This window comes from Meleagris gallopavo, chromosome 1, assembly GCF_905368555.1.
Source record: "Meleagris gallopavo chromosome 1, MGAL_WU_HG_1.1, whole genome shotgun sequence".
Classification (NCBI taxonomy): domain Eukaryota; kingdom Metazoa; phylum Chordata; class Aves; order Galliformes; family Phasianidae; genus Meleagris; species Meleagris gallopavo.
Genome location: NC_139404.1, coordinates 193,842,082 through 193,868,550, shown reverse-complemented (window position 1 = coordinate 193,868,550; position 26,469 = coordinate 193,842,082). Strand labels below are relative to the sequence as shown.

At 66.8% G+C, this 26,469-nt stretch overlaps 4 protein-coding genes and 1 long non-coding RNA gene across 10 annotated transcripts; 3 read left to right on the top strand and 2 right to left on the bottom strand.

Moving 5' to 3' along the window:
- Positions 1–627: 627 nt before the first annotated feature.
- TRIM3 (tripartite motif containing 3) lies at positions 628–8,895 on the top strand. Of its 5 annotated transcripts, none has more exons than XM_085216714.1 (12): positions 628–784; positions 2,049–2,211; positions 3,916–4,153; positions 4,215–4,366; positions 4,445–4,625; positions 4,718–5,441; positions 5,516–5,619; positions 5,692–5,859; positions 5,935–6,115; positions 7,063–7,133; positions 7,500–7,640; positions 8,511–8,895. In XM_085216714.1, the coding sequence occupies exons 2-12, from the start codon at positions 2,081–2,083 to the stop codon at positions 8,661–8,663; spliced, it is 2,244 nt and encodes a 747-aa protein (XP_085072840.1). In that variant the 5' UTR covers positions 628–784; positions 2,049–2,080; the 3' UTR covers positions 8,664–8,895. The 5 variants fall into 5 exon arrangements, with proteins under 5 accessions (XP_085072840.1, XP_085072839.1, XP_085072842.1 ...); XM_085216713.1 differs by lacking the exon at positions 628–784 and adding an exon at positions 1,164–1,391; XM_085216716.1 differs by lacking the exon at positions 628–784 and adding an exon at positions 1,166–1,391 and having other exon boundaries at positions 5,935–6,103.
- On the bottom strand, positions 6,357–7,504 carry LOC146545865 (uncharacterized). The gene is made up of 2 exons (XR_014881213.1): positions 7,281–7,504; positions 6,357–7,215 (listed from the first exon to the last, which is right to left on the bottom strand). It is a non-coding gene; the product is annotated as an uncharacterized LOC146545865 (long non-coding RNA).
- Positions 8,896–9,290: 395 nt separating the features above from the next.
- On the top strand, positions 9,291–13,058 carry HPX (hemopexin). The gene is made up of 10 exons (XM_085216725.1): positions 9,291–9,409; positions 9,648–9,718; positions 9,832–9,912; positions 10,244–10,398; positions 10,733–10,886; positions 11,104–11,316; positions 11,895–12,002; positions 12,069–12,199; positions 12,556–12,703; positions 12,783–13,058. Exons 1-10 carry the CDS (start codon positions 9,345–9,347, stop codon positions 13,007–13,009), a joined length of 1,353 nt encoding a protein of 450 aa, XP_085072851.1. The 5' UTR covers positions 9,291–9,344; the 3' UTR covers positions 13,010–13,058.
- Positions 13,059–14,151: 1,093 nt separating this feature from the next.
- APBB1 (amyloid beta precursor protein binding family B member 1) lies at positions 14,152–19,632 on the top strand. Of its 2 annotated transcripts, XM_085216719.1 has the most exons (15): positions 14,152–14,241; positions 14,429–14,485; positions 14,588–15,109; positions 16,293–16,471; positions 16,564–16,620; positions 16,690–16,778; positions 16,890–16,926; positions 17,107–17,244; positions 17,329–17,456; positions 18,035–18,149; positions 18,242–18,326; positions 18,472–18,555; positions 18,665–18,780; positions 18,857–19,033; positions 19,098–19,632. In XM_085216719.1, exons 3-15 carry the CDS (start codon positions 14,596–14,598, stop codon positions 19,263–19,265), a joined length of 1,887 nt encoding a protein of 628 aa, XP_085072845.1. In that variant the 5' UTR covers positions 14,152–14,241; positions 14,429–14,485; positions 14,588–14,595; the 3' UTR covers positions 19,266–19,632. The 2 variants fall into 2 exon arrangements, with proteins under 2 accessions (XP_085072845.1, XP_085072844.1); XM_085216718.1 differs by having other exon boundaries at positions 17,107–17,456.
- A 48-nt stretch (positions 19,633–19,680) lies between these two features.
- On the bottom strand, positions 19,681–24,115 carry SMPD1 (sphingomyelin phosphodiesterase 1). The gene is given in 7 exon segments (XM_085216726.1): positions 19,681–20,203; positions 20,796–20,941; positions 21,045–21,121; positions 21,195–21,366; positions 21,789–22,314; positions 22,317–22,551; positions 23,886–24,115. Coding segments are annotated over 7 exon segments (1,794 nt in total). The 5' UTR covers positions 24,114–24,115; the 3' UTR covers positions 19,681–19,793.
- Between the last annotated feature and the right edge of the window lie 2,354 nt (positions 24,116–26,469).

The window sequence follows — 26,469 nt, the reverse complement described above, 5'->3', positions numbered from 1 at the left end:
AGCTGGTGGAGCTGGGAGGGATCTCTCGGGGCTTCAGGCCCAGCGCTGCTCCAGCAGGGACACCCAGAGCGGCGCCCAGCTCCGTGTCCCGGCAGCTCTGGGAGATCTCCACGGAGGGGAACTGCGGCCCGTGGGCAGCACGTGGACGTTCTCTGCCACCTCGCTGTGCAAAGTGCGTCCTGCTGTTCGGATCCTGAACTCCACCCCAGGGCCCTCCTTGAACCTGGGGCGGTGTGCCGAGTCTTTTCCCGTGCCTGCGTTTCCGCAGACCGGCGGCGGTGTCAGATGTGGTTCGGCGGGCGCCGAGCGGAGCAGGGGCCGATCCCATCCCCTGCTCCTGGCAGTGCCCCGAGCACGCAGAGCAGATGTTCGGCAGCAGAGGGCCCAGGGCAGAGCCCCGTGGTGCTGCGCTGCCGCTCGGCTCCAGGCAGGGCACAGCTCTGAGCCCCATCCTGAGCCCACCCACCCACAGCCTGTTTGCCCAGCTGCCCATAGCATCGTGCCTTGGGTGTGAGGACTGCGGGACGCAGTGCCCGAATCAAGGAATCGCCGTTCCCTGCTCTCCTTTCCCCGCAGATTTGTCCCCGGTTCTCCGGATTCGTGTCCCCTCGCGGTGGCGGTAGGGCACTGCCGGTGTCGATGACGGTGCGAGGAATGTTGCCAGTCCGGTTCCGCCGCGGGGAACTCCGGGCCGGGCCCGCGGTGCGGCGGCTCTCAGGGTCTCAGCAGGACCGGCACTCCCGGTCCGGTCGGGGTTCCTCCGTGCCCGCATGGCTCCGCGGAGGTGAGCGGGGGCAGCACGGAGGGATGGGGACGAGGGCAGTCGGGTCGGGAGCTCCGCGCCCCACGCCAACTCTCCGGCAGCCTCACCTCCCCCGCCCCCCCCCATCCCGGCGATGCTCGGAGCGGGATACCGTTGCCGTGGCGACCGCCGGGTACCGGGGATGCGGGGAGCGCGCCCGAAGCCCCCCCCCACTGCAGAGCCACAGCCCGGGCGAGACCATCGGCGGGGCGCGGAGGGGGCACTCGGTGCGCTTTTCCCGCGGCCGCCCGTGGGGGCCCCTGGCACCGTTTCCACCGCGGGTTCCGAGCGGCTCTCGGCGCTCCGCGGGCCCCGGCGGGGCGATCACGGGGGGGTTGGGCTCCCCTCGCGCTGCCGCGGGGACGCGCGGGGCCGCAACCCCCCCGCAGTGGTGCGCGCCGCTCGGGCAGATGCGGCTGCGGAGCGCGCCCAGCCCTGGCGCAGTCCCCGCCGCGCCGGGCCGGGCCGAACCGAAGCGGGCCGGGCTGAGCCGAGCCGCGGCGATGCGCGCTGCCGCCCCGCCGGCCCCGGCTGCCCGCGGCGGGGGCTGAGCCGTGCCGTGCCGAGCCGAGCCGAACCGGGCTGGAAGGTGACAGCGCGGCCGCGGGGTGGGGCGGGCGGCCGGGACGCGGCCGGCACGGGTGGGGCGGTGCGGGGGGGTGCGGGGCAGCGGGCGGCGCTGAGCGGGGGGGGGAGGGGAGGGGGAGCGGCACCGGTCGGGGGGAGCGGGCGCGGGTGAGCACCGCGGTGCGGACGGCGGGCGGGGGCAGCGCAGCGCCATCCCGGTGCCGGTACCCCGCGGCCCCCCCGGGGCGGGGCGGGTGGTGACGTCGCGGTGCCGGGCCTGCACAATGGCCGTCGGGGCGGGGCCGCGCCGGGGCCTGCAGCCGCGGGGCCGCCGCAGCGCCGTGAGCGGACGCGGGGCCGGGAGATAACGGAGCGGGGCGGGGGGTGCGGGGCGGTGCGGGGCGCTGGGAGCGGCGGTGCCCTCGGGGAGATCCGAGGGTGCGGCGTGTGAGGAGGGGGCGGCCGCGGGGCGATCGGGAACGCTGCGGGGGCAGCGGTGCGCTGCGGGGCGAGCGCTGCCGGGCGGGCGGGGTCGCTCCGGCCCGGGAACCGCGCTCCTGTTGCCGGCGGTGCGGCTGCGGCCGGGCGCGGTGCGGGGCTGGGCGCGGTGCGGGGCTGAGCGCGGTGCGGGGCTGAGGGCGGTGCGGGGCCCGGCGCGCACTGACAGCCCCGCCCGCAGGCTGAGCGCCGCGGGGCCTCGGGGACGCCGCCATGGCGAAGCGGGAGGCCAACGCCAGCCCGGTGGTGCGGCAGATTGACAAACAGTTCCTGGTGTGCAGCATCTGCCTCGACCGCTACCGCAACCCCAAGGTGCTGCCGTGCCTGCACACCTTCTGTGAGAGGTGAGGCCCCTCCCGCCGCCCCCCAGCACTGCACCGCATCGCGGCTGCTCCCTCTGCATCCCTTCTGCATCTCCTCTGCATCCCTGCTGCATCTTGTTGCACCTCCGTTGCATCCCCGCTGCATCCCTGTTGCACCTCCACTGCACCCTCACTGCATCCCTGCTGTACGCTGGCCCTGCTGCATCTCCCTCACTGCATTCCTGCTGTGTCCTGCTGCCTCCAACTGCATATTTGCTGCATCCCCACTGCATTCCCTTCCCCTCCCCCCCCTTCCCCATGTGCTGCACTGCATCCACCAAAGCGTTTTCCCTGAAGATTCTCGCGAGAGAAGGGCTTCACTGCACCCCCAGTGCCTGCACTGAGTGTCTGGACCCTCCAAAACCCACTACATCCTCACTGTGTCCTCACCGTGTCCCACTGTGTCTCTGCTTGTGCCCCTCTGCTGCATGCTGACCCCAACTGCGCTCCCTTACTGCACCCCACTGCACGTGTGCTGCATCCTCAATGCATCCCCCACCGCACCTCCTGCAGGTCAGCGTGGTCACTGCACTCCACAGCACTCACTGCATCCCTGCAGGGTCCCACTCCTTCTCCCGCAGCATTCCCTTCCTTCCTGCAGCTCCTGCAGGAGCTAGGCTAGACCTGCCGTGTGCCACTGTGTCCTGCTGAGCCTGCACTGCACCTCTCTGCATCTCTGCTGCCTCCAAAAATTGCCTGCCTGCATTCCCGCTGCCCTGCTGTGCCTCCCTGCATCCCCTCTGCACTCCTAATGCCTCCAGCCTGCATCCTCACTGTGTCCCTGCTGTGCCCTGCTACCTCCAAGTTGTGCAGCACTGCATCCCCCTGCATGCCTCCAGCACAAGATGGGGCCACCCCACTCATCCTGGGAGCTGGGGTCCCACTGATCCCGTGGCCCTGTAGCCCCCATAGTGTGGGTTGTGGCTGCAGGGTTGTTCCTGTCCCGCAGTGCAGGGTCTGGATGGGGTGGGGGTGGGGGTGGCTGTAGCACGGCTGAGGGCTCTGTACTGACATCTGCTTTCTCTGTGCCCCTCCAGGCCCCTGCCCACCCCTGGCACTCCCCTGCTCCCGTCTGGCACAGCCCTGTCCTATCTATCCATCTGTCTGTCTGTCTGTGGCCCCATGTCGAGGTCTCATGGCCAGCTTTCTGTGGGCTGTGTCCCCATCCCTACCCATCCTGTCCGACCCCCGCCCTGTCCCACGCTCCTGCCACATGCACTCTGATGGCACAGCCCCTGTCTGTCCGTCCATCTCACCGTCTGACATACCCCCAGCCCCATCCCTTGCTCCCACCCATGCACCTCAGTGCACCCCATCACAGCCCGTCTGTCTGTCCTTCCCCCAGCCCTGTCCCACACACCCTATTGCACCAAGTCACAGCCCCATCCATCCGTCTGTCCATCGTCCATCTGCTCCCTCAGCCTTTTCCTCCGGTCCTGTCCTGTGCACCCTGAAGCACCTGGTGCATCATCCCCGTCTCTGTCCACCCTTCCGGCCCCTTCTTCCGTGCCTTCAGTTCGCCCATCAGTCCATCTTTTCCCCAGCCCCGTCCCTCCATCCCACCCGTTCCCCCCACTGCACCGTGGTGCAGCCTTCGTCCCCCTGCCCGCCCCATCCCGGTGCCCACCTCCCCGCTCGCTGCCCGCGGGCGGCCCTGACCCTCTCGTTGTGCCCGTTCTGCCCCAGGTGTCTCCAGAACTATATCCCGCCCCAGAGCCTGACCCTGTCCTGCCCCGTGTGCCGCCAGACCTCCATCCTGCCCGAGCGCGGCGTGGCGGCCCTGCAGAACAACTTCTTCATCACCAACCTGATGGAAGTGCTGCAGCGCGACCCCGACAGCCGCGGCCCCCACCCCGGCCCGGGGCTGGACCCCGTCAGCGCCGTCACCGGGCAGCCCCTGTCGTGCCCCAACCACGAGGGCAAGGTGGGTGGCGGGGGGGGGCGGGTGTGCCGCCGAAGGGGGGCCCTGAGCGCCGCTGCCGCAGGTGATGGAGTTCTACTGCGAGTCCTGCGAGACCGCCATGTGCCGCGAGTGCACCGAGGGGGAGCACCGGGAGCACGTCACCGTGCCGCTGCGCGACGTGGTGGAGCAGCACAAGGCGGCCCTGCAGCAGCAGCTGGACGCCATCCGCGGCAGGTAGGGGCGCGCGGGGTGGGGGGGTTCGTGGGGTGCGCGGCTGGCGGCCGCCCTCCGTGCCCAGCGCCGGCTCCGCAGGCTCCCGCAGCTGGCGGCCGCCGTCGCGCTGGTGTCGGAGATCAGCCAGCAGCTGGTGGAGCGCAAGAACGAGGCGGTGTCCGAGATCGGCAGCACCTTCGAGGAGCTGGAGAGGGCCCTGCAGCAGCGCAAGGGGCTGCTGGTGCGCGACCTGGAGGCCATCTGCGGGGCCAAGCAGAAGGTAGCGCTCCTCCCGGTGCCGCGGCACGCGTGGCGAGGTGCAGCACGGCGCTGCGCGGCACCGCGGGGATGCTGAGGCCGCCCGGTCTGCAGGTGCTTCAGGCACAGCTGGAGGTGCTGCGCCAGGGCCAGGAGAACATCCTGAGCAGCTGCGCGTTCACGGAGCAGGCTCTGCACCACGGCACGGCGCCCGAGGTGCTTCTGGTGCGCAAGCAGATGAGCGAGAGGCTGAGCGCTCTGGCCAGCCAGGAGTTCCCCGAGCACCCGCACGAGAACGACCAGCTGGACTACGTGGTGGAGACCGACGGCGTGCGCAAATCCATCCTCAACCTGGGCGTGTTGATCACCACCAGCGCCACGGCGCACAAGACGGTGGCCACGGGCGAGGGGCTGCGGCACGCGGTGGTGGGGCAGCCGGCTTCGCTCAGCGTCACCACCAAGGACAAGGACGGCGAGTTGGTGCGCAGCGGCAGCGCCTGCCTGCGCTTCGTGGTGACGGGGCCGGACGGTGGCGCGGCCGAGAGCGAGGTGCAGGACAACAAGAACGGGACCTACGAGCTGCTATACACGCCGCGCGCCGAGGGCGACTTCCAGCTGTCCATCGCGCTGTACGGGCAGCCCATCCGCGGCAGCCCCTTCCGCGTGCGCGCCGTCAAAGCCAGCGACGTGCCGCCGTCCCCGGATGACGTGAAGCGCCGCGTCAAGTCGCCCAGCAGCGGGCACATCCGGCAGAAGGCGGTGCGTCGGCCCTCCAGCATGTACAGCAGCGGCAAGAAGAAGGAGAACCCCATCGAGGACGAGCTCATCTTCCGCGTGGGTGAGCGGCGGCGGCGGGCGCTGCGGGGCGGCGGAGGCGCGGAGCCTCGCTGACGGCTGTGCGTCCCCGCACAGGGAGCCGCGGGCGGGAGAAGGGCGAGTTCACCAACCTGCAGGGCATCTCCACCTCCAGCACCGGCCGCATCGTGGTGGCCGACAGCAATAACCAATGCGTGCAGGTAGGAGCCCCCGGCCCTGCCGGCCCCCGGCCCTCGGCCCGGCTAATCCCCTCCCTTCCCCCGCCCCCCCAGGTGTTCTCCAACGAGGGGCAGTTCCGGCTGCGCTTCGGTGTGCGCGGCCGCTCCCCAGGGCAGCTGCAGCGCCCGACCGGCGTCACGGTGGACATGAACGGGGACATCATCATCGCCGACTACGACAACCGCTGGGTCAGCATCTTCTCCCCCGAGGGCAAATTCAAGGTGAGGCGGGGGGGGGCCTGGCCGGGCCGGGGGCGCGGGCACGGGGAGCCCTTCTGACGCCCATCCCTGCTGCAGACGAAGATCGGCGCCGGGCGGCTGCTGGGCCCCAAAGGCGTCGCGGTGGATCGCAACGGGCACATCATCGTGGTGGACAACAAGGCGTGCTGCGTCTTCATCTTCCAGTCCAACGGCAAGCTGGTCACCAAGTTCGGGAGCCGCGGCACGGCCGAGCGGCAGTTTGCAGGTACACTCGATGGTAATACCACGGGCACGGCCCTCCTCCTTACTGCATGCCTTGGGCTGCCTCTGCTCGGGGCCGGCTGAGTACTGAGCTCTGCCGACCTGCGGCACCGCGGCACCCAGGGGGGGATGGAGATCGGGCCGGGCTGGGCTCTGGGCTCAGATTCCAGCTCCGTGTTCTGGGTTCTGGAGCCGGGCTCAGGGTCCGGGTTCCGGTTCTGGGTCCTGGTTCCAGGTTCTAGATCTGGTTCTGGTGCAAGGGTTAGGGTTTGGTCTCTAGGCTCTTGGGTTCCATTTCTGGGTCCTGATTCTGAGTCTTGGCTCTAGTTCTAGTTCTGGTGCTGGAGCTGAGCTCAGGGTTCCAATTCTGGGTTCTGCATGCTGATTTCTGGGCTTGTGTCCCAGTTCTGGGTTCTCATTTTCAGTCTTGATTCTGAATGCTGTGTTCTAGGGCTGAGTTCTGGGTCCAAGTTCTGAGATCTGGTTCTGGGCTCCGGGCTCAGGTTCTAGTTTCAAGTTTTGGATTCTGGTTCTGGGTGCAAGGTTCTGGGCTTGGGTTCTAGGTCCCTATTCTGGATCCCAGTTCTGGGTCCTGGACTGAGGTTCTAGGTCCCAGTTCTGGGTTTCGGTTCTGACGCTGGACTCTGAGTTCCACTTCTAGGTTCTGGGATCTGGCTTCCAGTTTTGAGTATTGAATTCTTGGTTTTGGACTCCAGTTCTGGATCCTGGTCCTCAGTCCTGTTTCTCGGTCTTGGTTCTGGGTGCCGGGCTCTGGGCTTGGGTTCTAGATCCCAGTCCTGGGTCCTGGCCATATCTCTGGGTTCAGCCCCACGGGTCGGGTGTTGGGTCCCCCCAGCTCTGCGCTCCCCGGGGCCGGGCACCGCCTGCACTAACGCTGCCGCGCACATTAACCCCACGGAGGGGTCCCGGTGCCCCCGGCCCCTCTCAGTGCTGCTCCTCCAGGGCCACACTTCGTGGCGGTCAACAACAAGAACGAGATCGTGGTGACGGACTTCCACAACCACTCGGTGAAGGTGAGCGCGACACAGCAGCGCGGCTGTGCCCATTCCCACGTCCTGCAGTGATTGGCCCCGTGGTGACACCCCATGGTGACACCTCCTGGTGACACTCCATGGAGACATTCCATGGAGACATCCCATGGTGACACCCCATGGTGACACCCCCTGGTGACACCCCATGGAGACATCCTGTGGAGACACCCCATGGTGGCACCCAACGGAGACACCCAATGGTGACACTCCCTGGTGACACCCCATGGAGACGCCCCATGGTGACATCCATGGTGACACTTCCTGGTGACACCCCATGGAGACACCCCATGGTGACACCCCATGATGACACCCCCCGGTGACACCCCCTTGGTGACATCCCCTCCCCAGGTGTACAATGCAGATGGAGAGTTCCTCTTCAAGTTCGGGTCGCACGGGGAGGGCAATGGGCAGTTCAACGCGCCCACCGGTGTGGCCGTGGATGCCAATGGGAACATCATCGTGGCTGATTGGGGCAACAGCCGCATCCAGGTGGGTCCTCCCTGTTCCTGCCCCTCCCCCCACAGCCCATTGCTGTGCCCATTGGGCAGGGATGGGGTCTGGGCAGTGGTCCCAAATTGGGACTGAGTCATACTAGGGTTCAGGTTGCAAGAGCTCACTGAGACCATCAAATCCAACAGTGGAATGGTAGAATTGTTGAGGTCGTGAGATCATTAATGGGGGCAGTTGGGAGCAGAGCATGGGCAGAGTTGGTAAAGCCATGGGGATGGTGTAGGGACAGGGTGGGGTGGGAGCCACTGGGGTGGGGATGGGGTCTGTGTGCCCATGGGGCTGTAGAGACATGGGTTGGTGTGGGGGCTATGCAGGGGCATGGGTGGGTGGGTATCCATGGGGGCTGTAGGGGATGAGTGGGGAGTGCCCAGGGGGCTGTAGGGGATGGCTGGGTGTGTGCCCGTGGGGGTGTAGGGGATGGCTGGGTGTGTGCCCGTGGGGGCTGTAGGGGATGGCTGGGTGTGTGCCCGTGGGGGCTGTAGGGGATGGCTGGGTGTGTGCCCGTGGGGGCTGTAGGGGATGGCTGGGTGTGTGCCCGTGGGGGCTGTAGGGGATGGCTGGGTGTGTGCCCGTGGGGCTGTAGGGGATGGCTGGGTGTGTGCCCGTGGGGGCTGTAGGGGATGGCTGGGTGTGTGCCCATGGGGGGTGTAGGGGATGGCTGGGTGTGTGCCCATGGGGGCTGTAGGGGATGGCTGGGTGTGTGCCCGTGGGGGCTGTAGGGGATGGCTGGGTGTGTGCCCGTGGGGGTGGAGGTGCAGGGATGGACGTGGTGCCACGGAGAGCCGTGGGAGGGGCTGGGCCCGCAGGATGGATGCTGGATGTTGGTGTCGCATCGTGGGGATCCCACAGGTGTTTGACAGCGCGGGGTCGTTCCTCTCCTACATCAACACGGCGGCGGATCCGCTGTACGGCCCGCAGGGGTTGGCGCTCACCTCGGACGGCCACGTGGTGGTGGCGGACTCGGGCAACCACTGCTTCAAGGCGTACCGCTACCTGCAGTGACCCCGCACGGCGCTCTGCGGTTCCGCCCCCCCGCGCTGCACTTTAACCCCGCGCGGCGCGGAGCGGAGCCGTTATCTCCCTACCCGCCCCCCCCCCCATGGCGCGGTGATGCTCCCGGGGGTGCGTGATGGGGGGAGCGGGAGGAGGCCGGGGGGGGGGGGGGGCAGGGGAGGCCCGCAGCCCCCACGCGCGGTGTATGTACAAATCAATACATAATAAAGAAATACAGAAATGTTCGGAGAGGACCGCATCGGGGGTGGGAGGGAGGGGAGGCAGCCGGCAGGTGCCGAATGGTGCGGGTGGGGGGAGCGGAGAGGGCAGTGCGGGACCCCCGGTCCGGGTGCGGGGCGCTGCGGGGCTGCGGGTTCGGCCTTTCGGCGCCACATCCCGCTGTGGGTCGCGCTATCCTCCCCTGACCCCCCCTCTCCTCCCCCCCCAGTTCCCGAGCAAACAGCGGCATTTCCCAGCACGGGGTGGCGGGGGGGTGGGGGTGCTGATAGGAAGCGGTTGGGACGGCTCCAGCCCTACCTGCGCTGCCACGATGTGTCCGTGCCCGGCCGTGACCCCCCCGCGTTGTGCAACGGGCCCGGAGGTGGTGCGAGGTGTCGTCGTGTCCCCTCCCCCCCCCCCCCCGCGGAGCGCACTTAAAGCGGCGGCGGCGGCGGAGCTGCACCGCACACCATGGGGGGGTCCGCGGCCGCGCTGTGCCTCGCGGCGTTGCTGGTCCTGGTGGACGGACGGCCGCTGTGAGTGCGGGGCAACGGGGCGAAAATGGGGCGGGGGTGCAAAGGGCGTCGGGGCTGCAGGAGGACGGGGGGGGGGAGGTTTTTTTGCACGGAGGGTTGGCTGCATACAGAACTGCAATAGGGGAGGGGGATGCGTAGGGAGGATGTGGGGGGGGGGTGGGCTTCGGGAGCCGGGGGTCCGTTTGTGCTCCTTCAGTGTGGGGGCTGTGCCATAACCTTCGGTGCTGCCCACCCCCAGGACTCAGCACAAACCCCACGCACCTGGAGATGGGCACCTCCATGGGGCTGAGACCCCCAGCAACGACACCGGTGAGAACTGTGGGATGGGGCGGCGGGGGGGAAGGTGGGAGGGTCACAGCGGATGCCGTGGAGCTGCGGGCGGTACCCGGGGGGGTCTGTGCCAATCTGAGCCCCTCCTGCAGCCCTGGCCCAGATCTGCGGGGATGAGGGCGGCTTTGACGCTGCAACGCTGAGCGAGAACGGCACCATGCTCTTCTTCAGAGGTAGGGAGGGGGCTGGGGGTGGGGGGTGGGGGCCGGGGGTGGGGGGGAAATGCGATCAGGGGCGAGATGGAGGTGGGAGGGGGTAATGGGCTGCTGGATAAATGGAGTGTGGGAAGGGGAGAAGATAGGAGGGGATGTGGGAGGTGTGGGGCGATGTGGCACTGGAGTCTGGGAGAGAATGGGGTGTGGGGGGGGTGGTGTGTGGGGGAAATGGGGAGAGATGGGGTCTGTAGGGACCAGGGGATATAGAGAGGGTGGATAAGTGAGGGGTGGAGGTGGGCCGGGTTGGCCGTGGGGCAGTGCTGTGGGGTAGCACGGTGTTCCTGCCCAGGAGGGGACGTGTGGGAAATCTCGTGGGAGAGACCCCAGCCCCACAGCCGCCCCCTGGCTGAGTCCTGGCCTGAGCTGGAGGGCCCCGTGGACGCAGCGCTGCGCATCCACCGCCGGGATCACCCCGAGGAGCACCAGAGCCTCTACCTCTTCCAGGCACAGTCCCAAGATGGGCAAGGGGGTCCTGAGCTGGGGGTGCCGGGGTCGGGAGTTCCAGGCTGGGAATCTCAGACTGAAGGTCCTGGGCTGGGGGTCTGAGCTGGGGGGTCCCAAGCCGGTGGTTCTGGGGTGGGGAGTCCCAGGCTGGGCATCCCAGACTTGAGGCCCTGGCATGGGCTGCTCCTGGGTGCTGGGGGGCTCCCCTGTGCCCACATCCCTGGGCCGCCCATGAGGTGGTCCCGAGGCCCTGACCTGTTGGTTGAGTGCCAGGGATCTCCATTCCCGTGGAGCCGGTCAGATCTGAGAGCTGAAGCTGTGGGGTTCATTGCAGGGTGAGAAGGTCTGGTCCTATGCTGGGGGGCAGCTGCGCCCCAATTTCCCTCGGCGCATTGGGGATGAGTTCCCGGGGGTCCCCGGAGATCTGGATGCTGCTGTGGAGTGTCACCCTGAGGAGTGTGGTGGGGAGACCGTGCTCTTCTTCAAGGGTGAGCGCAGTGTGGGGGGCTGTGGGGTGCCTGGGGCTGCGTGGCAGTGCCACACCATACGAGCTATGCTGCCCCATATGAGTTGTGCTGCCCCATATGAGTTGTGCTGCCCCGTATGAGTTGTGCTGCCCCGTATGAGTTGTGCTGCTCCATATGAGTTGTGCTGCCCCGTATGAGTTGTGCTGTGCCATACAAGCCGTTCTGCTCCCGTGCACAGGGGATAAGGTGTTCTCCTTTGACTTGGAGCTGCGGATGACGAAGGAACGCCCTTGGTCGAAGCTGGGGCAGTGCGACGCGGCGCTGCGCTGGCTGGAGCGCTACTACTGCCTGCAGGGCACCCAGTTCCACCAGTTCAAACCCCACACTGGGGAGGTGCTCCCTGGGTACCCCCGTGATCTCCGTGACTACTTCATTCCCTGCCCCGGCAGAGGTGAGGTTCCCCTGGGACTGTCCCAGGGATCTGCAGCTTTGTGACAACTCAGGGACCCACCCTGGGACCCCACATACTGGAGACATATTGGTGTACCAGAGATACACCCTGGGGAATCATGTACTGGGAACACATCCTGGGGACCTGCTCTAGAGACCCACCCTTGGGACCATCCCACAGATTGACCCTTGTAATGTCAGCCCAGAGATCTGCACCCTCATTACCCACTCTTGTGACCCACACCCTGGGGACTCCCTCCTGCAGAGCTCTGGGACCCAGCCCCAGGGTGTCCAAGGCACCCTGAGGTCCCCTCCATACAGTGGGGACCCTGCTGGCCGTGTCAACATCCCCCATCCCCATCCCATCCCCATCCCCATCCCCATCCCCATCCCCATCCCCATCCCCATTCCCTCCTCATCCCCATCCCCATCCCATCCCATTCCATCCCATCCCATCCCCATCCCATCCCCATACCCATCCCATCCCATCCCATCCCATCCCATCCCATCCCACATCCCATCCCATCCCATCCCCATCCCATTCCCTGACCCCATGTCAGCACTGCCTCCAACCCGCAGGTCACGGACACGGCAACGCCTCATGGGGTGATGCTGGTGACCGCTGCAGTGGGCAGCCCTTCCAGGCCATCACCTCCGATGACAGTGGTCGCATCTACGCCTTCCGTGGTGAGGGGCACGGGGGTCTGTGAGGGGCTGTGGGCTGTGGGGCCGTGGTGCTGATGTGTCCTGCAGGTGGGCTGTCATTCCGGCTGGACTCCTGGAGGGATGGGTGGCACGCGTGGCCGCAGGCACACAGCTGGCCGGGCCTGCAGGGTGACGTGGATGCCGCCTTCTCCTGGGATAAGCGCATGTATCTGATCCAGGTGGGCCCCCCTCGGGGACGGTGCTGCCTGGGGACATCGCCTGGCACCGGGCCTTTGGGTGCCACTGCCAGGAGAAAGGCAGGGGGTGGTGGCACAGCGGTGTCCCTCCATGGCTGTGCTTCTCCCGGCCTGTTTGTGTCCCTGGTACCTCCAACCCACGCCAGAACTGGCCCCATCCATGGGCAGCCCCACAGCCCTGACTGTTCTTGGCATCTCTGTGCCCACCCATCCCTATCCTGTGCCCACCCATGCCCACGAATGCCTGCGCCCATCCACGACAGTCCCTGTCCCCGTGCCCATCCCACCCCAGTCCCACTCCCACCCTATGCCCACTGATGCCCATCCACTCTCTGCAGGGCTCGCAGGTCTTCATCTACCTCTCAGGTAGAGGCGGCCACCAGCAGGTCGAGGGGTACCCACGGGCTCTGCAGGAGGAGCTGGGGGTCCCCAAGGCAGATGCTGCCTTCACTTGCCCCGGATCCGCAGAGCTCTACGTCATCACAGGTGGGCAGTGGATGTGTGGGGCCGGGTGGGGGCAGGATGGGGGTCCCCGTGGCTCCTGGTGACAACGCTGTGTCCACAGGGGACCGTGTGCGGCGTGTGGACTTGACGCAGAGCCCGCGGCGTGCAGATGAGCCGCAGCCTCTGCCCCACGATGACGTGGATGGAGCCATGTGCACAGCTGATGGCATCTACCTGCTGCATGGGGGCAGCTACCATCTCTACAGGGACGTGGCTGAGCTGCTGGCTGCCCGCCTGCCCGCAGCCCCCCGCAGCATCGCTGCCGATCTGTTCCACTGCGCACAGTGAGCGCAGCCCCCCACCCCACAGGGTGCAATAAAGGCTATGGAGTCCCTGCCCTGCTCTGTGTGTGCCTCAGTGTGGGGGCGGGAGGGGGGTCAGTGCAGCTGGGCTGTACTGGTCTGTGTTGGGCTGTATTGGGCTGTGTTGGGCGGTACTGGTTTGTGTTGGGCTGTACTGAGCTGTACTGGGATGTATTGGGCTCTATTGTGCTGTACTGGGCTGTGTTCAGCTGCACTGGGCTGTATTGGGCCATATTGGGCTGTATTGAGCTGTATTAGGCTCTATTGGGATGTATTGGGCTGCACTGGACTGTACTGGGCTGTGTTCAGCTGTATTGGGCTGAATTGGGCTGTACTGGGTTCTATTGTGCTATACTGGGCTGTAGTGGGCTGTATTGAGCTGTATTGGGCTCTCTTGGGATGTATTGGGCTGCACTGGACTGTACTGGGCTGTGTTCGGCTGTATTGGGCTTAATTGGGCTGTACTGGGTTCTATTGTGCTATACTGGGCTGTACTGGGCTGTACTGGGCTGTATTGGGCTGTATTAGGCTTTGTTGGGCTGTGTTGGGCTGTACTGGGCTGTGCTGGGCTGTGCTGGGCTGTGCTGGGCTGTGCTGGGCTGTACTGGGCTGTGCTGGGCTGTGTTGGGCGGTACTGGTTTGTGCTGGGCTGTACTGGGCCGTGTGTGCTCAGACTGACTATAGGAACCAATTCCTGCCCCCGCAGCGGTTGCGCACATCATTGCTTGCGGTGCGGAGCGGCGCTGCTCAGTGCCGCCCTCCGCTGTTCGGTGCCGGGCCGAACCGGGCCGAGCTGCCGCTATGGTGCCATCCCAGCTCCCTCCGTGCCGCAGCGCTCCGTGCTCTGCCGTGCCGTGCCGTGCCATTCCGTGCCATGCTGTGCCGTTCCGTGCCATGCCGTGCCATGCCGTGCCGTGCCGTGCTGTCTGTATGCCATGCCGTGCCGTGCCGTTCTGCACTATCCCGTGCCATACCATGTCATGCCGTGCCGTGCCGTTCTGTACCATTCCGTGCCATGCCGCGCTAAGCCGTGCCGTGCCATTCCGTGCCATTCCGTGCCATCCCGTGCCATCCCGTGCCGTTCCGTGCCATTCAGCGCCGTTCCGCGCCGTGCCGCCCCGCAGCATCTCCCTCGGTGACACTCCGCACCGCTCCGCCCCGCACTCGGAAGCGGAAGCCGATCCCCCCCGCACCCCCCCGGCAGCGGAGCCGCCGCAGGTATCGGAGGGGCCGAACCGGGGCCGCTCCCCCCCCCCACCCCCGTTCCCCGTTCCCCGGGGCCGCCCCGCGGGGCCGTGCGGGGGGTGGGGGGGGTGACGCAGTGCGGGGGGGGCGATGCGGGGAGCGGAGATGCGGCGGGGGGGGAGTGCGGGGGGGTCACCCTCTGCCCCGCTGCCCCCCGTAGGCCCGATGGACGCGGAGCTGCCGGCGCCGCGGGGGCTGTAGGAGCCGCAGCACGGAGGTGAGAGCCGGGCGGTGCGGGGTTTTGGGGGGGGCGGTGCGGGCCGGGGGCGCCCCGCGCTGATCCGACCCCCCCCCCCGCACCTCCGACCGCCCCCCCCAGGCCCCACCATGTCGGGGTCGCTGAGCAAACGCAGCGATGTGGCCAACGATAACAGCTGCGTGGGCCCGGCGGGGCTGAGCCTGGCGTTGCGCGGCCCCCCCGAGGCGCTGCCCCCCCCCGAGGAGCCCCCGAGCACCAAATGGCTGAAGGACGGGCAGAACCTGCAGCGCCGAGCGGCCGAACGCGATCAGAACCGCAACGAAGTGCGGCCGCCCCCCGAGCAATCGGAGCTGAGCGCCCGCAACGCCCGCAACGCCGCCGCGGGGGGAGCGCCGCTGATCGAGGACGAGGAGGAGGAGGACGAGGAAGAAGAGGACGAGGATGAAGACGGCGATTCCACGCCGGTGCAGAGCGATCCGACCACGGGGGAGTCGGAGCCCAGCGGGGAACGAGCGCTGCGGGAGCCGGGCCGCAGTGCCAGCCGCCTCTTCGGGCCCCGCAGCGGCACGGCCAGCGATGAGGACTCCAGCTGGGCCACGCTCAGCCAGGGCAGCCCGGCCGGCAGCTCTCCCGATGATGCAGGTGGGCCCCGCGCTCCCCGCCAGCTCCCCCTGCTGTGCCTTGCAGCCCCCGGCCCCACGTGCTGCCCCACAACCCCATCCGCTGCCCCACATCCCGATGCTGTGGGACAAGGGGGGATGACTTTAAACTGAGACAGGTTTGGGTTGGATGTGAGGAGGAAGTTTTTCGTGCAGAGGGTGGAACAGGCTGCCCAAGGAGGCTGTGGGTGCCCCATCCCTGCAGACATCCAAGGCCAGGCTGGATGTGGCTCTGGGCAGCCTGGGCTGCTGGTTGGTGACCTGCACACAGCAGGAGGTTGGGACTGGTGAGCACTGTGCTCCTCTGCAACCCAGGGCATCCTGTGATTCTATGATTCTATGATGCTCTGCCCTGCAGGCCCCACGCACTGCCCTGCAGCCTGCAGGAGCTGCTCCTGATGCTCTGCTCCCCAAACCCACACACAGTTCCACAGCCCTGGGCTCAATGCTCTGCCTTGTGGCCCCAGCCCTGATGCTCAGTCCTCTGACCCCCAGCCCCCCACCCCCTCCTCAGGCCTGATGCTTTGCCCCACCGGCCCTGGCTCCTGTGTACCACCCTACCCTGCTGTGCCCATCCCAGGCCCTTGCCTGCATGGCCTCATCTCCCTGCCCCAGCCCCACTGTGACCTGTGCCCCCCGCCCACAGCACAGCATTGCCCCCTATGCCCTGCCCAGTTCATTCTGTTGCTCTGGCTCTGCTGTGCACCCAAAGCCTCATCTGTGCTGTGTCCCCACGCTGTCCCCACTCACATCATTCCTGCTGTGCCCTCGCTGTCCCCCAGCGCCCTTCCCTGCTGCGACCCACCTCTGCAGCCCCGTCCCCATTTCTCTGTCCCCACAGCCCTATCCCAGCCCCCCATTTGCACATCCCACCCCCTCTTGGTGCTTCCCCTGGCGATGCCGTCAGCAGTTGCCAGGGAAACGCCGGGGTTGGGGTGGGCAGGTGAGGGATGGAGATGGACCAGGATGGGGATGGATGGGACCAGGATGGACCGGGATGGGGATGGGGTGGGGTGGAGCGGGATGGGGCCACTCCACAGCCCCCAGGACACCTCATGATGGGGGGCCGTGGTCTGGCCGTGCCCTTTCCTTTCCTCATGCAGCAGGGCCCTGTGCCCTGCCTGGCTCGGTGGGGACACACAGCCTCACCCCTCCCCCCCCTCCAGATTCCTTCTGGACCCGCAACTCCTTTGAGACAGACTCAGACCTGCCTGCAGGATGGATGCGGGTGCAGGACACCTCGGGCACCTATTATTGGCACATCCCCACTGGCACCACGCAGTGGGAGCCACCAGCAGGGCTGGCGCGTGGCTCAGGGGGCAGCACCCCCTGCGAGGAGCAGTCGGTGAGTGGGGGGCCAGTGGGGGGGTGAGAGGGGGTGAGTGGGGGGCTGCCCCATGGCACAGCGTGGAACTGAGCTGCCCGCTCTGCCTGCAGCTCGCCTGGACTGGCTTTGCCCCGGTTGAGCGCTTTGATGACAGCGACTTCTGGAAGGTGGGTGGCTGTCTTGGGGAGGGGGGGAAGTCACTGTGCCCGGCCCTGATATCCCCCGTGCTCCCCCAGGACCCCACAGCTGAGGAGGAGGTGGACGGTGAGCCTGGAACACAGGATGTGGAGCCACCGGCACCGGACCCGGCCTCGCTGGGCGGCAGGTGGGGGCTGCGGGGCCGAGCTGGGGCGCTGCAACCCGGTGCTTGGGGTGATGCCAGGAGCAGGTGGTGGCGGCCGGTGGCACATGGTGACAGCTACCCTCGCTCTTGCAGCATGACTCTGGCCGAAGAGGACGAGCCTGGCTCTAAGGTAGGCGGTGGGGGGGGGGGCTGAGCGCTGCCCTCACCTTTCGGGGGGCTCCTGCCCGGCTCCCCCTGCCCCGGCGTCACAGGGGCGCAGTGCCGTCAGTGCAGTGGGGAGGGCTCAGTGCTGCCCTGGCTGCGTGGGGTCGTGGGGGCCGTGCCGTGCCCACCCCCCCGTGCCCCGCAGAGCTTCGCCGTGCGCTCGCTGGGCTGGGTGGAGATGAGCGAGGAGGAGTTGGCACCTGGCAGGAGCAGCGTTGCTGTCAACAACTGCATCCGCCAGCTGTCCCTGCACCAGCACGACGCGCCCGGCGCGTGGGGGGGGGTGAGTGCCCCCCACGCATCCCACATCCCCGGCCCACGCTGCCCACAGCCCACACCTCCCCTTAGCCTGATGTTGCCCTCCCAGGGCCGGGCCATGCTGCTGCTCCTGCAGAGCCAGACGTTGAAGCTGGTGGACCCGCAGGACCAGAGCCTGCTGCACGCACAGCCCGTGGCCAGCATCCGCGTCTGGGGTGTGGGGCGCGACAGTGGCAGGTGGGGGCATGGGGACTCGTGGTGGGGACGGCACGTCTGGGGCTGTGTGGGATCTTCTGGGCACGTGGAAGGGGGACTTGCGGCCTGTGTGAGGTCTGCTGAGGGGTACATGGGGTGCCTGAGTGCAGGGGGTGGGCACTGCACAGGACTTGGGGTGGGTCTGTGCACCTGGGGGGCCGTGGGGGAGTTCCGTGCATGCAGAGTTCTGGGTGCTGGTGCATCTGTCTGGGTGTGGGGTGCAGGGTGCGGGGGGTCCCACGCGTGCAGGATGTGGGAGATCCACGTGCTTGCTGGGGGGTCCTGTGCATTGAGAGTGCGGGGTCCTGGGGTGGGTGGGAGCCTCGTGGGCTGGGTGCCGGGCTCTGTGCTTTGGGATGGCGGCGCACCTGGCCTTGCTGACTCTGTTCTCTGGCTCTCTCCTGCTGCTCTGGCTGGGCACCCAGGGAGAGGTAGGGCAGCACCGCAACCCCGGCCCTGCCTGCATCGTGCTGCGCCGGGGGCTCAGCGGTGGGCGGGGGTGGGGGGCCCTGGGGTGTGGTGGTGGGGGGGCCCCGAGTGTAGGCAGCCCTTCCCTGCAGGGACTTCGCCTACGTGGCGCGGGACCAGCTGACGCAGATGCTCAAGTGCCACGTCTTCCGCTGCGAGGCCCCTGCCAAGGACATCGCCACCAGCCTGCACGAGGTCTGCTCCCAGGTGAGCCCCAACCTGCTGCCCCTACCGTGGGGATGGAGGTTGGGGCTGCGGTGCGATGGGGCCACGGGGCCGCGGCCCCCTGCTCCCCCCAGATCATGGTGGAACGGCGAAGTGCCCGGGCGCTGGCTAACGGCCTCTCCGTGGACGCCTCCAGGATGGTGGAGATCCCCTTCCAGGGTGCGGTGCAGTGGGGGCCTGGGGGGCTCAGGGCGGGTGGGTACGCGGGGCAGGAGCCGTGGGCAGGCTGGACGGAGGCCGCTGGGAACGGGGGGAGCGGGGGGGGGCAGATGATGCACGCGGTGACTTTGTGCCGTGCCCGCAGTGGAGTTCCCGGCGCCCAAAAGCGAGGTGGTGCAGAAGTTCCCCGTCTGCTACCTGGGCTGCGTCCCCGTCGCCAAACCCGTGGGTGAGCCCTGGGGCGGGACAGAGGCAGGGTTGGGGTGTCCCGAAGGCGCGCCCGGGCTGGGGAGCGGGGTCCTCCCGCACCCCCCGAGCCCCCCGTGTGCCCGTCCCAGGCATGGACGTCATCAACGCGGCGCTGGAGGCGGCGTTGGCCACCGGCAGCAAAGAGCACTGGACGCCCATTGTGGTCAACGTGGCGCCCGCCACCCTCACCATCACCCACGAGCAGGTGCGGTGGCCGCGTTCCCATCCCCGCTCCCGTCCCCGTCCCCGTGCCGTCCCCAACCCCGGTGCCGTGCCTGCAGACGGAGGCGGTGCTGTGCGAATGCCGCGTGCGGTTCCTCTCCTTCATGGGTGTGGGCAGAGACGTGCGCTCCTTCGCTTTCATCATGGCCAGCGCGCCCGGCGCGTTCCGCTGCCACATGGTGTGGTGCGAGCCCAACGCGGCGGGGCTGAGCGAAGCCCTGCAGGCCGCTTGCATGGTGAGTTGCCCCCACCCGGCCCGCGCCCCCACCCGCCCCGCTCCTGCTCACCCGCTGCCCCCAGCTGCGCTACCAGAAGTGCTTGGATGCGCGGCCCCAGGCTTCCAGCTCCTGCCTGCCCGCGCCGCCCGCCGACTCGGTGGCTCGCCGCGTGGGCTCCACCGTGCGCAAGGGCGTGCAGAGCCTGCTGGGCAGCCTGAAGCCCAAGCGCCTGGGGGCGCAGACGCCGTGATGGGATGGAGGCGATGGGAGCGCAGCCACCAGACCCCACCGCTGCCGGCAGGACGGCGCCGGGACGGGGCGGCCGTGCCGGAGCCGCGTGCCCATCGGGGCGCGCGCGTGTGTGTGTGTGAGTGTCTGCGGGCGGGCGGCGCGGCTGCATCCCATGCGCGGGTCCCGGTGCCGTGGGGCGGCCGCGGGGCGGGGGTCGGGCCGGAGCCCAGCCCTGCGCGTGGGGCTGGGGCGCGGTGCCGCCCGCCTGATGCATGCGGTCTAACCTGCAGCGTGGGGACCCTCGAGGGCCACCCGGCTCCGAGCCGCCCCTCCCGCTGTAACAGAGATCTGTGTTGTACTAAATAATTAATAAACCCATTCCACCAGCCCGGCCTGCCCCTCTCCCCGCGGCACCGCGGGCCAGCAGCCGCCTCTCCACCACCAGCAGGCTTTATTACACAGCCCGGGGGGCCCCTCCTGCCCCCCTCCCTCCCGCACCAGGGTTCACGGGGTGCCCATCCCCATCTCCACGGGTCCCACAGAGCTCTCAGCAGAGCCGCCGCTGCCTCCAGAACTCCTGGATCTGCCGGAAGGGCCGCGTCGGGCGCAGCGGGCGGCACAGGTTGGGGTCGGCGGAGCGGCCGGTGCGCAAGGCGCAGAGCACGGCCGCCTTGCAGGCCTCCAGGCACGGCTCACGGGGAGGGTGGCCCTTGTGGAAGTGGTACCAGAAGCGCTGGAAGAGCCGCTCGTCGTCCTGGAAGCGGCGGATGAGCAGATCCCAGTCGCTGGGGAAGGCGCTGCCCATGCCGTACGCCTCACGGGCGCCATACAGGCGCTGCCAGCGCGGCTCGGCGCCCGGCGCGTTGGCCTCGGTCAGGTTGAGGATGAAGGTCTCGTGGTCCAGCACGGCGTGTGAGCTGCCGGGGTAGGAACCATCCACCTCATACACGCGGTACCCTGGGGACAAAGATCTGAGGTTGGGGCACCTGCTATGGAGAAGAGCCGAGAGCCGGGGGTGAGCAGCATGGTGAAAGGGAGGCTCTGGGGAGACCTCGCCGCAGCCCTCAGTATTTAAAGGGAGCTTATAAACAGGAGGAGAGCAACTTCATACAGGCAGACAGTGACAAAGGGGAAAGGCTTCAAACTAAACGAGATGAGATCCAGGTCAGATGTGAGGAGGAAATTCTTTCCCCAGAGGCGGTGAGGCCCCGGCACTGCTGCCCAGAGTGTGGGTGCCCATCTCTGCAGATGCCTGAGGCCACGGATGGGCCCTGGGCAGCCTGAGCTGGGGGCACCCAGCCTGCAGCAGGGGTGGGGCTGGGGGCTCTGGGACCCCTTCCATCTCAACCATTCTGGACTTCTGTGATCTTCAAGGGCTTTACCAACTCAAAGCGTTCTATGATCTGTAAGGTCCCATCCAACCCACCAATTCTGGTTCTGTGAACTTCGAGGACCCTTCCACCCCAACCGCCCTACGGCTCCACTGCAGTGTTTGGGGCTTGGGGCCACCACCAGGAGGGGATGCAGCAGCCTTGGACTGAGGGCTCACCGGGGTTGAGGTTGATGTAGGTGGTGACGCTGGGAGCCACGAAAGCCACGGACACGGGGCGGGTCAGCGTCTCCTCATCGTAGAACATCTCGAACTCATCCACGTGCGTGTGCCCAAAGAACTGGGCGGCAATGGTGCCCTCAAACCTGTGTGCAGAGCGGTGCAATGAGCGCGGCTGTGCCGGGCTGTCCCTGCTACCATCCCCCCACTGGAGAGGCTGGCAGGCAGCCCGGTGCCCCCAGGGCCAACCTGTTGACGATGCGGTAGTAGTTCCAGCTCCAGCTCCGCAGGCAGTGCGCTGGGGGGATGTGCCCAATGATGTGCACCTGTGAGAGCAGTTGGGACGGCGCTGACAGTGGGCACGGGACTTTGGGAACCCCCCCTCCCACCGACCCTCACCTTCTCACCGTCACGCTCGGCAGCCTCCAGCACCCCCACGAGCCACTGCAGCTGCCCCGCGGGGTCAGTGGAGTTGATGAGAAGCCAGAAATTGGCCTGGGAGCAGAAGTTCATGTTGAGGGAAACGAGGCGCAGCCCCGGCCACACCTGTGCCGTGTAGAACCCAGCAGCTCTGGAGGGAACGAAGGGTCAGAGAATCATAGAACCGGGAAGGCTGGAAAAGCCCTCCAAGATCTCCAAGCCCAACTCCAGCCCACCCCACCGTGCCCCCCGCGTTCCTCAGTGCCACATCCCCACAGTGCTGGAACACCTCCAGGAACGGTGACCCCACCACCTCCCTGCGCAGCCTGTTCCATTTGGACCAGATTATCTTGTCGGTCCTTCCCAACTTGTGATTCTATGATTCTATGACTCTTTAAAGAAGAACTTTTCCCTAATTTCCAACCCGAACCTCCCCCAGTGCAGTTTGACACCATCGCCCCCCACCCCATCACCACCACACGGTCGGTCCTGCTGTCAGCACCGGCTGTGGGGCTGCACCGTGCCCACAGCACGCAGCGCCCCGAGCCCCCCCAGCGCCAAGCCGGCACCCACCGGAGGGTCTTCAGCGCCGCGGGGGGCAGCCAGTCCTGCCAGGCCTCGGCCATGGCATCGTAGAGCCACGCAGCCGACTGGTTGCCGTGCACGTAGGGCGGAGGGAAGGCGTTGACGGGGGTGGCCTCGTGGTTGCCCACGGCCGGGAAGACGCGCAGCGCTCCCAGCTGGCGGCGCAGCAGCGCGCTGACGGTGCGCAACGCCAGCAACTGGTCCTCACGGCGCTGCTGCCACACGTCGTGAGCCGGGATGTCACCCGTCCAGTACGCGGCAGCGAACGGCCCCGCCTGGCGCAGCCCGGCCAGCAGAGAGGCGATGGTGCGCAGCGGAAGGTCGCACTTCCCGTATTCGCCCCAAAAACCGGCACCGCCCGAACCGGGCAGCGCGGAGCCGCGGCAGCACAGCGGGTCGGGGCAGGACGGGTCGCTGCCCGCCTCGTAGCGCCGATCCCAATGCACGTCGGTGAGGAACAAGACGCGGGCGGTGGGCGCGCCGGGAGGCGGGGGCCGCGGGGGCCGCACCGGGGTTTGGGGGCGGCGGGCAGGGAGACGTTCCAGGAGCCCAGGATGTCCCAGCGGCCGCAGCGCGGGCCCAGCAGCAGCCCGCACGCCTCGGTCGGCCGCAGCACGGAGCGAGCCCAGGCGGCCACCACGTCGCGCTGGAAAAGCTGCACCGCCTGCTGGCAGATCTCCGCCCGCGCCAGGCGCAGCTCCCGGCACAGCCCTGCGGCCACGCGCCCCACACGCACCACGTTGGGCTCCAGCTGTGGGGAGTGGAGTGCGGAGCTGTGGGACCGGCCGTGGCTGCCCCTTCCCTTCCCTTCCCTTCCCTTCCCTTCCCTTCCCTTCCCTTCCCTTCCCTTCCCTTCCCTTCCCTTCCCTTCCCTTCCCTTCCCTTCCCTTCCCTTCCCCTCCCCTTCTCCCCTCTCCCCCCTTTCCTTCCCCTCCCCTTCTCCCCTTCTCCCCCCTTTCCTTCCCCTCCCCTTCTCCCCTTCTCCCCCCTTTCCTTCCCCTCCCCTTCTCCCCTTCTCCCCCCTTTCCTTCCCCTCCCCTTCTCCCCTTCTCCCCCCTTTCCTTCCCCTCCCCTTCTCCCCTTCTCCCCCCTTTCCTTCCCCTCCCCTTCTCCCCTTCTCCCCCCTTTCCTTCCCCTCCCCTTCTCCCCTTCTCCCCCCTTTCCTTCCCCTCCCCTTCTCCCCTTCTCCCCCCTTTCCTTCCCCTCCCCTTCTCCCCTTCTCCCCCCTTTCCTTCCCCTCCCCTTCTCCCCCTCTCCCCCCTTTCCTTCCCCTCCCCTTCTCCCCTTCTCCCCCCTTTCCTTCCCCTCCCCTTCTCCCCTTCTCCCCCCTTTCCTTCCCCTCCCCTTCTCCCCTTCTCCCCCCTTTCCTTCCCCTCCCCTTCTCCCCTTCTCCCCCCTTTCCTTCCCCTCCCCTTCTCCCCTTCTCCCCCCTTTCCTTCCCCTCCCCTTCTCCCCTTCTCCCCCCTTTCCTTCCCCTTCCCTTCTCCCCTTCTCCCCCTTCCTTCCCCTCCCCTTCTCCCCTTCTCCCCCCTTTCCTTCCCCTCCCCTTCTCCCCTTCTCCCCCCTTTCCTTCCCCTCCCCTTCTCCCCTTCTCCCCCCTTTCCTTCCCCTCCCCTTCTCCCCTTCTCCCCCCTTTCCTTCCCCTCCCCTTCTCCCCTTCTCCCCCCTTTCCTTCCCTCCCCTTCTCCCCTTCCCTCCCCTTTCCTCCCCTCCCCTTCTCCCCCCTTTCCTTCCCCTCCCCTCCCCCTTCCCTTCCCCCCCTGTTCCCTCCCTCCTCCCTTCCCATCCCCCTCCCCCCTCCCTCCCCCCTCCCTTCTCTTCCCTCCCCACTCCCTCTCCCTCCCCTCCTCCCTTCCTTCCCTCCCCCTTCACTTCCCTCCCCTCTTCACCACCCGCTCCATCCCCCGCCCCGTCCCCGCCCGCCCCTCCCCCTGCCCCCGCACATGTCACGACCCGTCCCGTCACGAGATCCGCGCCATCCCCGTCCCAGCCGCGCCTACCCCATCCCCTTTCTCCTCCTCGGCCCCGTCCCTTTGCCCTCCCGTCCTTTCCCACTCCCCCCGTCCCGTCCCGCCGACGCCGGACCTGCAGCGCGAGGTCCAGCGCCCCGAACAGCAGCCGGCAGCCGGGGCCCGTCAGGTTCCGCCACCCCCAGCGCGGCCCCGCGGCCTCCAGCAGCGCGCCGCCGGGGGCCGGCCCCGCGGACACCGCCGGCGATAGCGACACCGACACCGCCGTCAGCACCGCCAAAGCAGCGCCCAGCGGGGACGGCCGCCCCGCCGCCGGAACCGAGCGCACAGCCCGCGCCGCCATGGCCGCGGGACGGCAGCGGGGGGCGGGGCCGCGGGGGGCGGGGCCAACGGCGGGGCGGGGCCTGAGCACGTGGGCGGGTGGAGAGCGGCCTCCGAGTAAACAGCGCCCGGGGCACGACGGGAGGGCGTGGGGCATTGTGGGAGATGGAGTCCCGTGGTGCATTGTGGGATATTGAGTCCTGTGGGCATTCTGGGAGATGGAGCCCCCTGGTGCATTCTGGGATATTGAATCCTGTAGCGCATTCTGGGATATTGCATCCTATGGTGCATTCTGGGAGATGCAGTCTCTTGGGGCATTCTGGGATACTGAGTCCTATGGGCATTCTGGGATATTGAGTCCTATGGGCATTCTGGGATACTGAGTCCCGTGGTGCATTCTGGGATATGAAGTCTGGTGGTGCATTCTGGGATATTGAGTCCCGTGATGCATTCTGGGAGATGCATTCTCTTGGGGCATTCTGGGATATTGAGTCCTGGGGCTTTCCTGGAGGTGGAGTCGTACTGGTGATGATGGGAAGTGGAGTCCTATTGGTAACTGCGGGCCATTGCGGGCACTATGGGAGGTGGATTCTCTCTGGGCTGAGGTCAGAGATGATGTCTCATCAGGGATGTAGAAAGATGGAGTCCTATTGGTAATTATGGGACATCGAGTCCCAGTGGGGCATTTTGGAGGTGCAGTCCTTGTGGTGGGTGTAAGGGATGGGGACCTGTAGGTGCTTATGAGAGATGGAGTCCTGCGGACGGTGTCAGAAATGGAGGCTCGTGGATAATGATGGGAGATGGTCCTGCTGGGGATTAGGGGGAATGGATTCCCATTGGGACGCTCTGGGAATGGAGTCCTGGTGGCAGACTGTGGAAGATGGGAGTCCGCTGGTAATTATGGGACATGGAGTCCTGCTGCAGGCCTGGGGACATGGAATCCAACTGAGGGCCTGGGGATGTGGAGATGGAACCCGTGAGTGACAACATGGGAGATGAAGTCCTGTTGCAGGACTGAGGGACACGGAGCCCTGGCGACAGGCTATGGGAGAAGGACTCCTGGTGCCAGACGGTGGAAAATGGAGTCCCATATGTAATTATGGAAGATGGAGGTCCATTGGGCGCTATGAGAGGTCAGAGGTGGAGCTGTACTGGGGCCGTGTGAGAGATGGGGTCCTATTGGCCATTGTGGGAGCGGGAGTCCCGCTGGTAATTATGGGATGTAGAATCCTGTTTGGGGACTGAGGGACATGGAGTCCTGTTGGGCATTTTGGAGATGGAGTCTTGTTGGTGGATTCGGAGAGATGGAGTCCCACTGGGCACTATGGGAAGTGGAATCATAGAATCACAGAATCCTCAGAGCTGGAAGGGACTTTTAAGGGTCATATGGTCCGACTGCCCTGCATTTAACAGGGACACCACAGCTCCATCAGGTTGTCCAGGGCCTGATCCAGCCTTGCCTGGAAAGTCTCCAGGGATGGAGCATCCACCACATCTCTGGGCAGCCTGTTCAGTGCTCACCACCCTCACTGTAACAGACTTTTTCCTTACACCCAACCTAAGTCTCCCCTCTTTGAGCGTGAAGCCATTTCCCCTTGTTCTGCCAGCACAGACCCCGCTCAAGAGCCTGTCCCCTTCTTTCCTGTCGCCCCCTTTAGATTCTGACCGGCTGCTCTCAGCTCACCTCGCAGCCTGCCCTTCTCCTCTCCATCTGCACAGCCCCAGCTCTCAGCTGTTCTGGGATCATTTTTGTGGCCCTCCTCTGGATGCTCTCCCACAGCTCCATGTCTCTCCTGCACTGAGGACTCCACATCTGGACGCAGTGCTCCAGGTGAGGCCCCACAGCACAGAGCAGAGGGGAGGATCACCTCCCTGACCTGCTGGTCGCTCTTCTTTTGCTGCTGCAGCCCAGGGTGCAGTTGGCCTTCTGGGCTGTGAGGGCACAGTGCTGGCTCATGCCCAGCTTCCATCCATCAGCATCCCAGGCCTCTTTTGGTAGGGCTGCGCTCAATCCTTTCATCCCCCAGCTTGTAGTGCTAATGGGGGTTGCCTTAGCCCAGGTGCAGACCTTGCACTTGGATTTGCTGAACCTGATGAGGTTCACCTGGCCCCTCTGTCAGCCTGTCTGTGTCCCTCTGGATGGCATCCCGTCCCTCTGCTGTGTCACTGCACCCCACAGCTCGGGGTCATCAGCAAACTGCTGAGGGTGCACCAACCCCACTGTCGACGTTAGGGAAGTATGGTTGGGTTGAAGTTGGACTTGATGATCTTTAAGGTCTTTTCCTACCTGAGCAATTCTGTGATTCTGTGATGTCATTGATGAAGATATTAAAGAGTATCAGTCCCAGCACCGACCCCTGGGGGTCACCACTCATCAC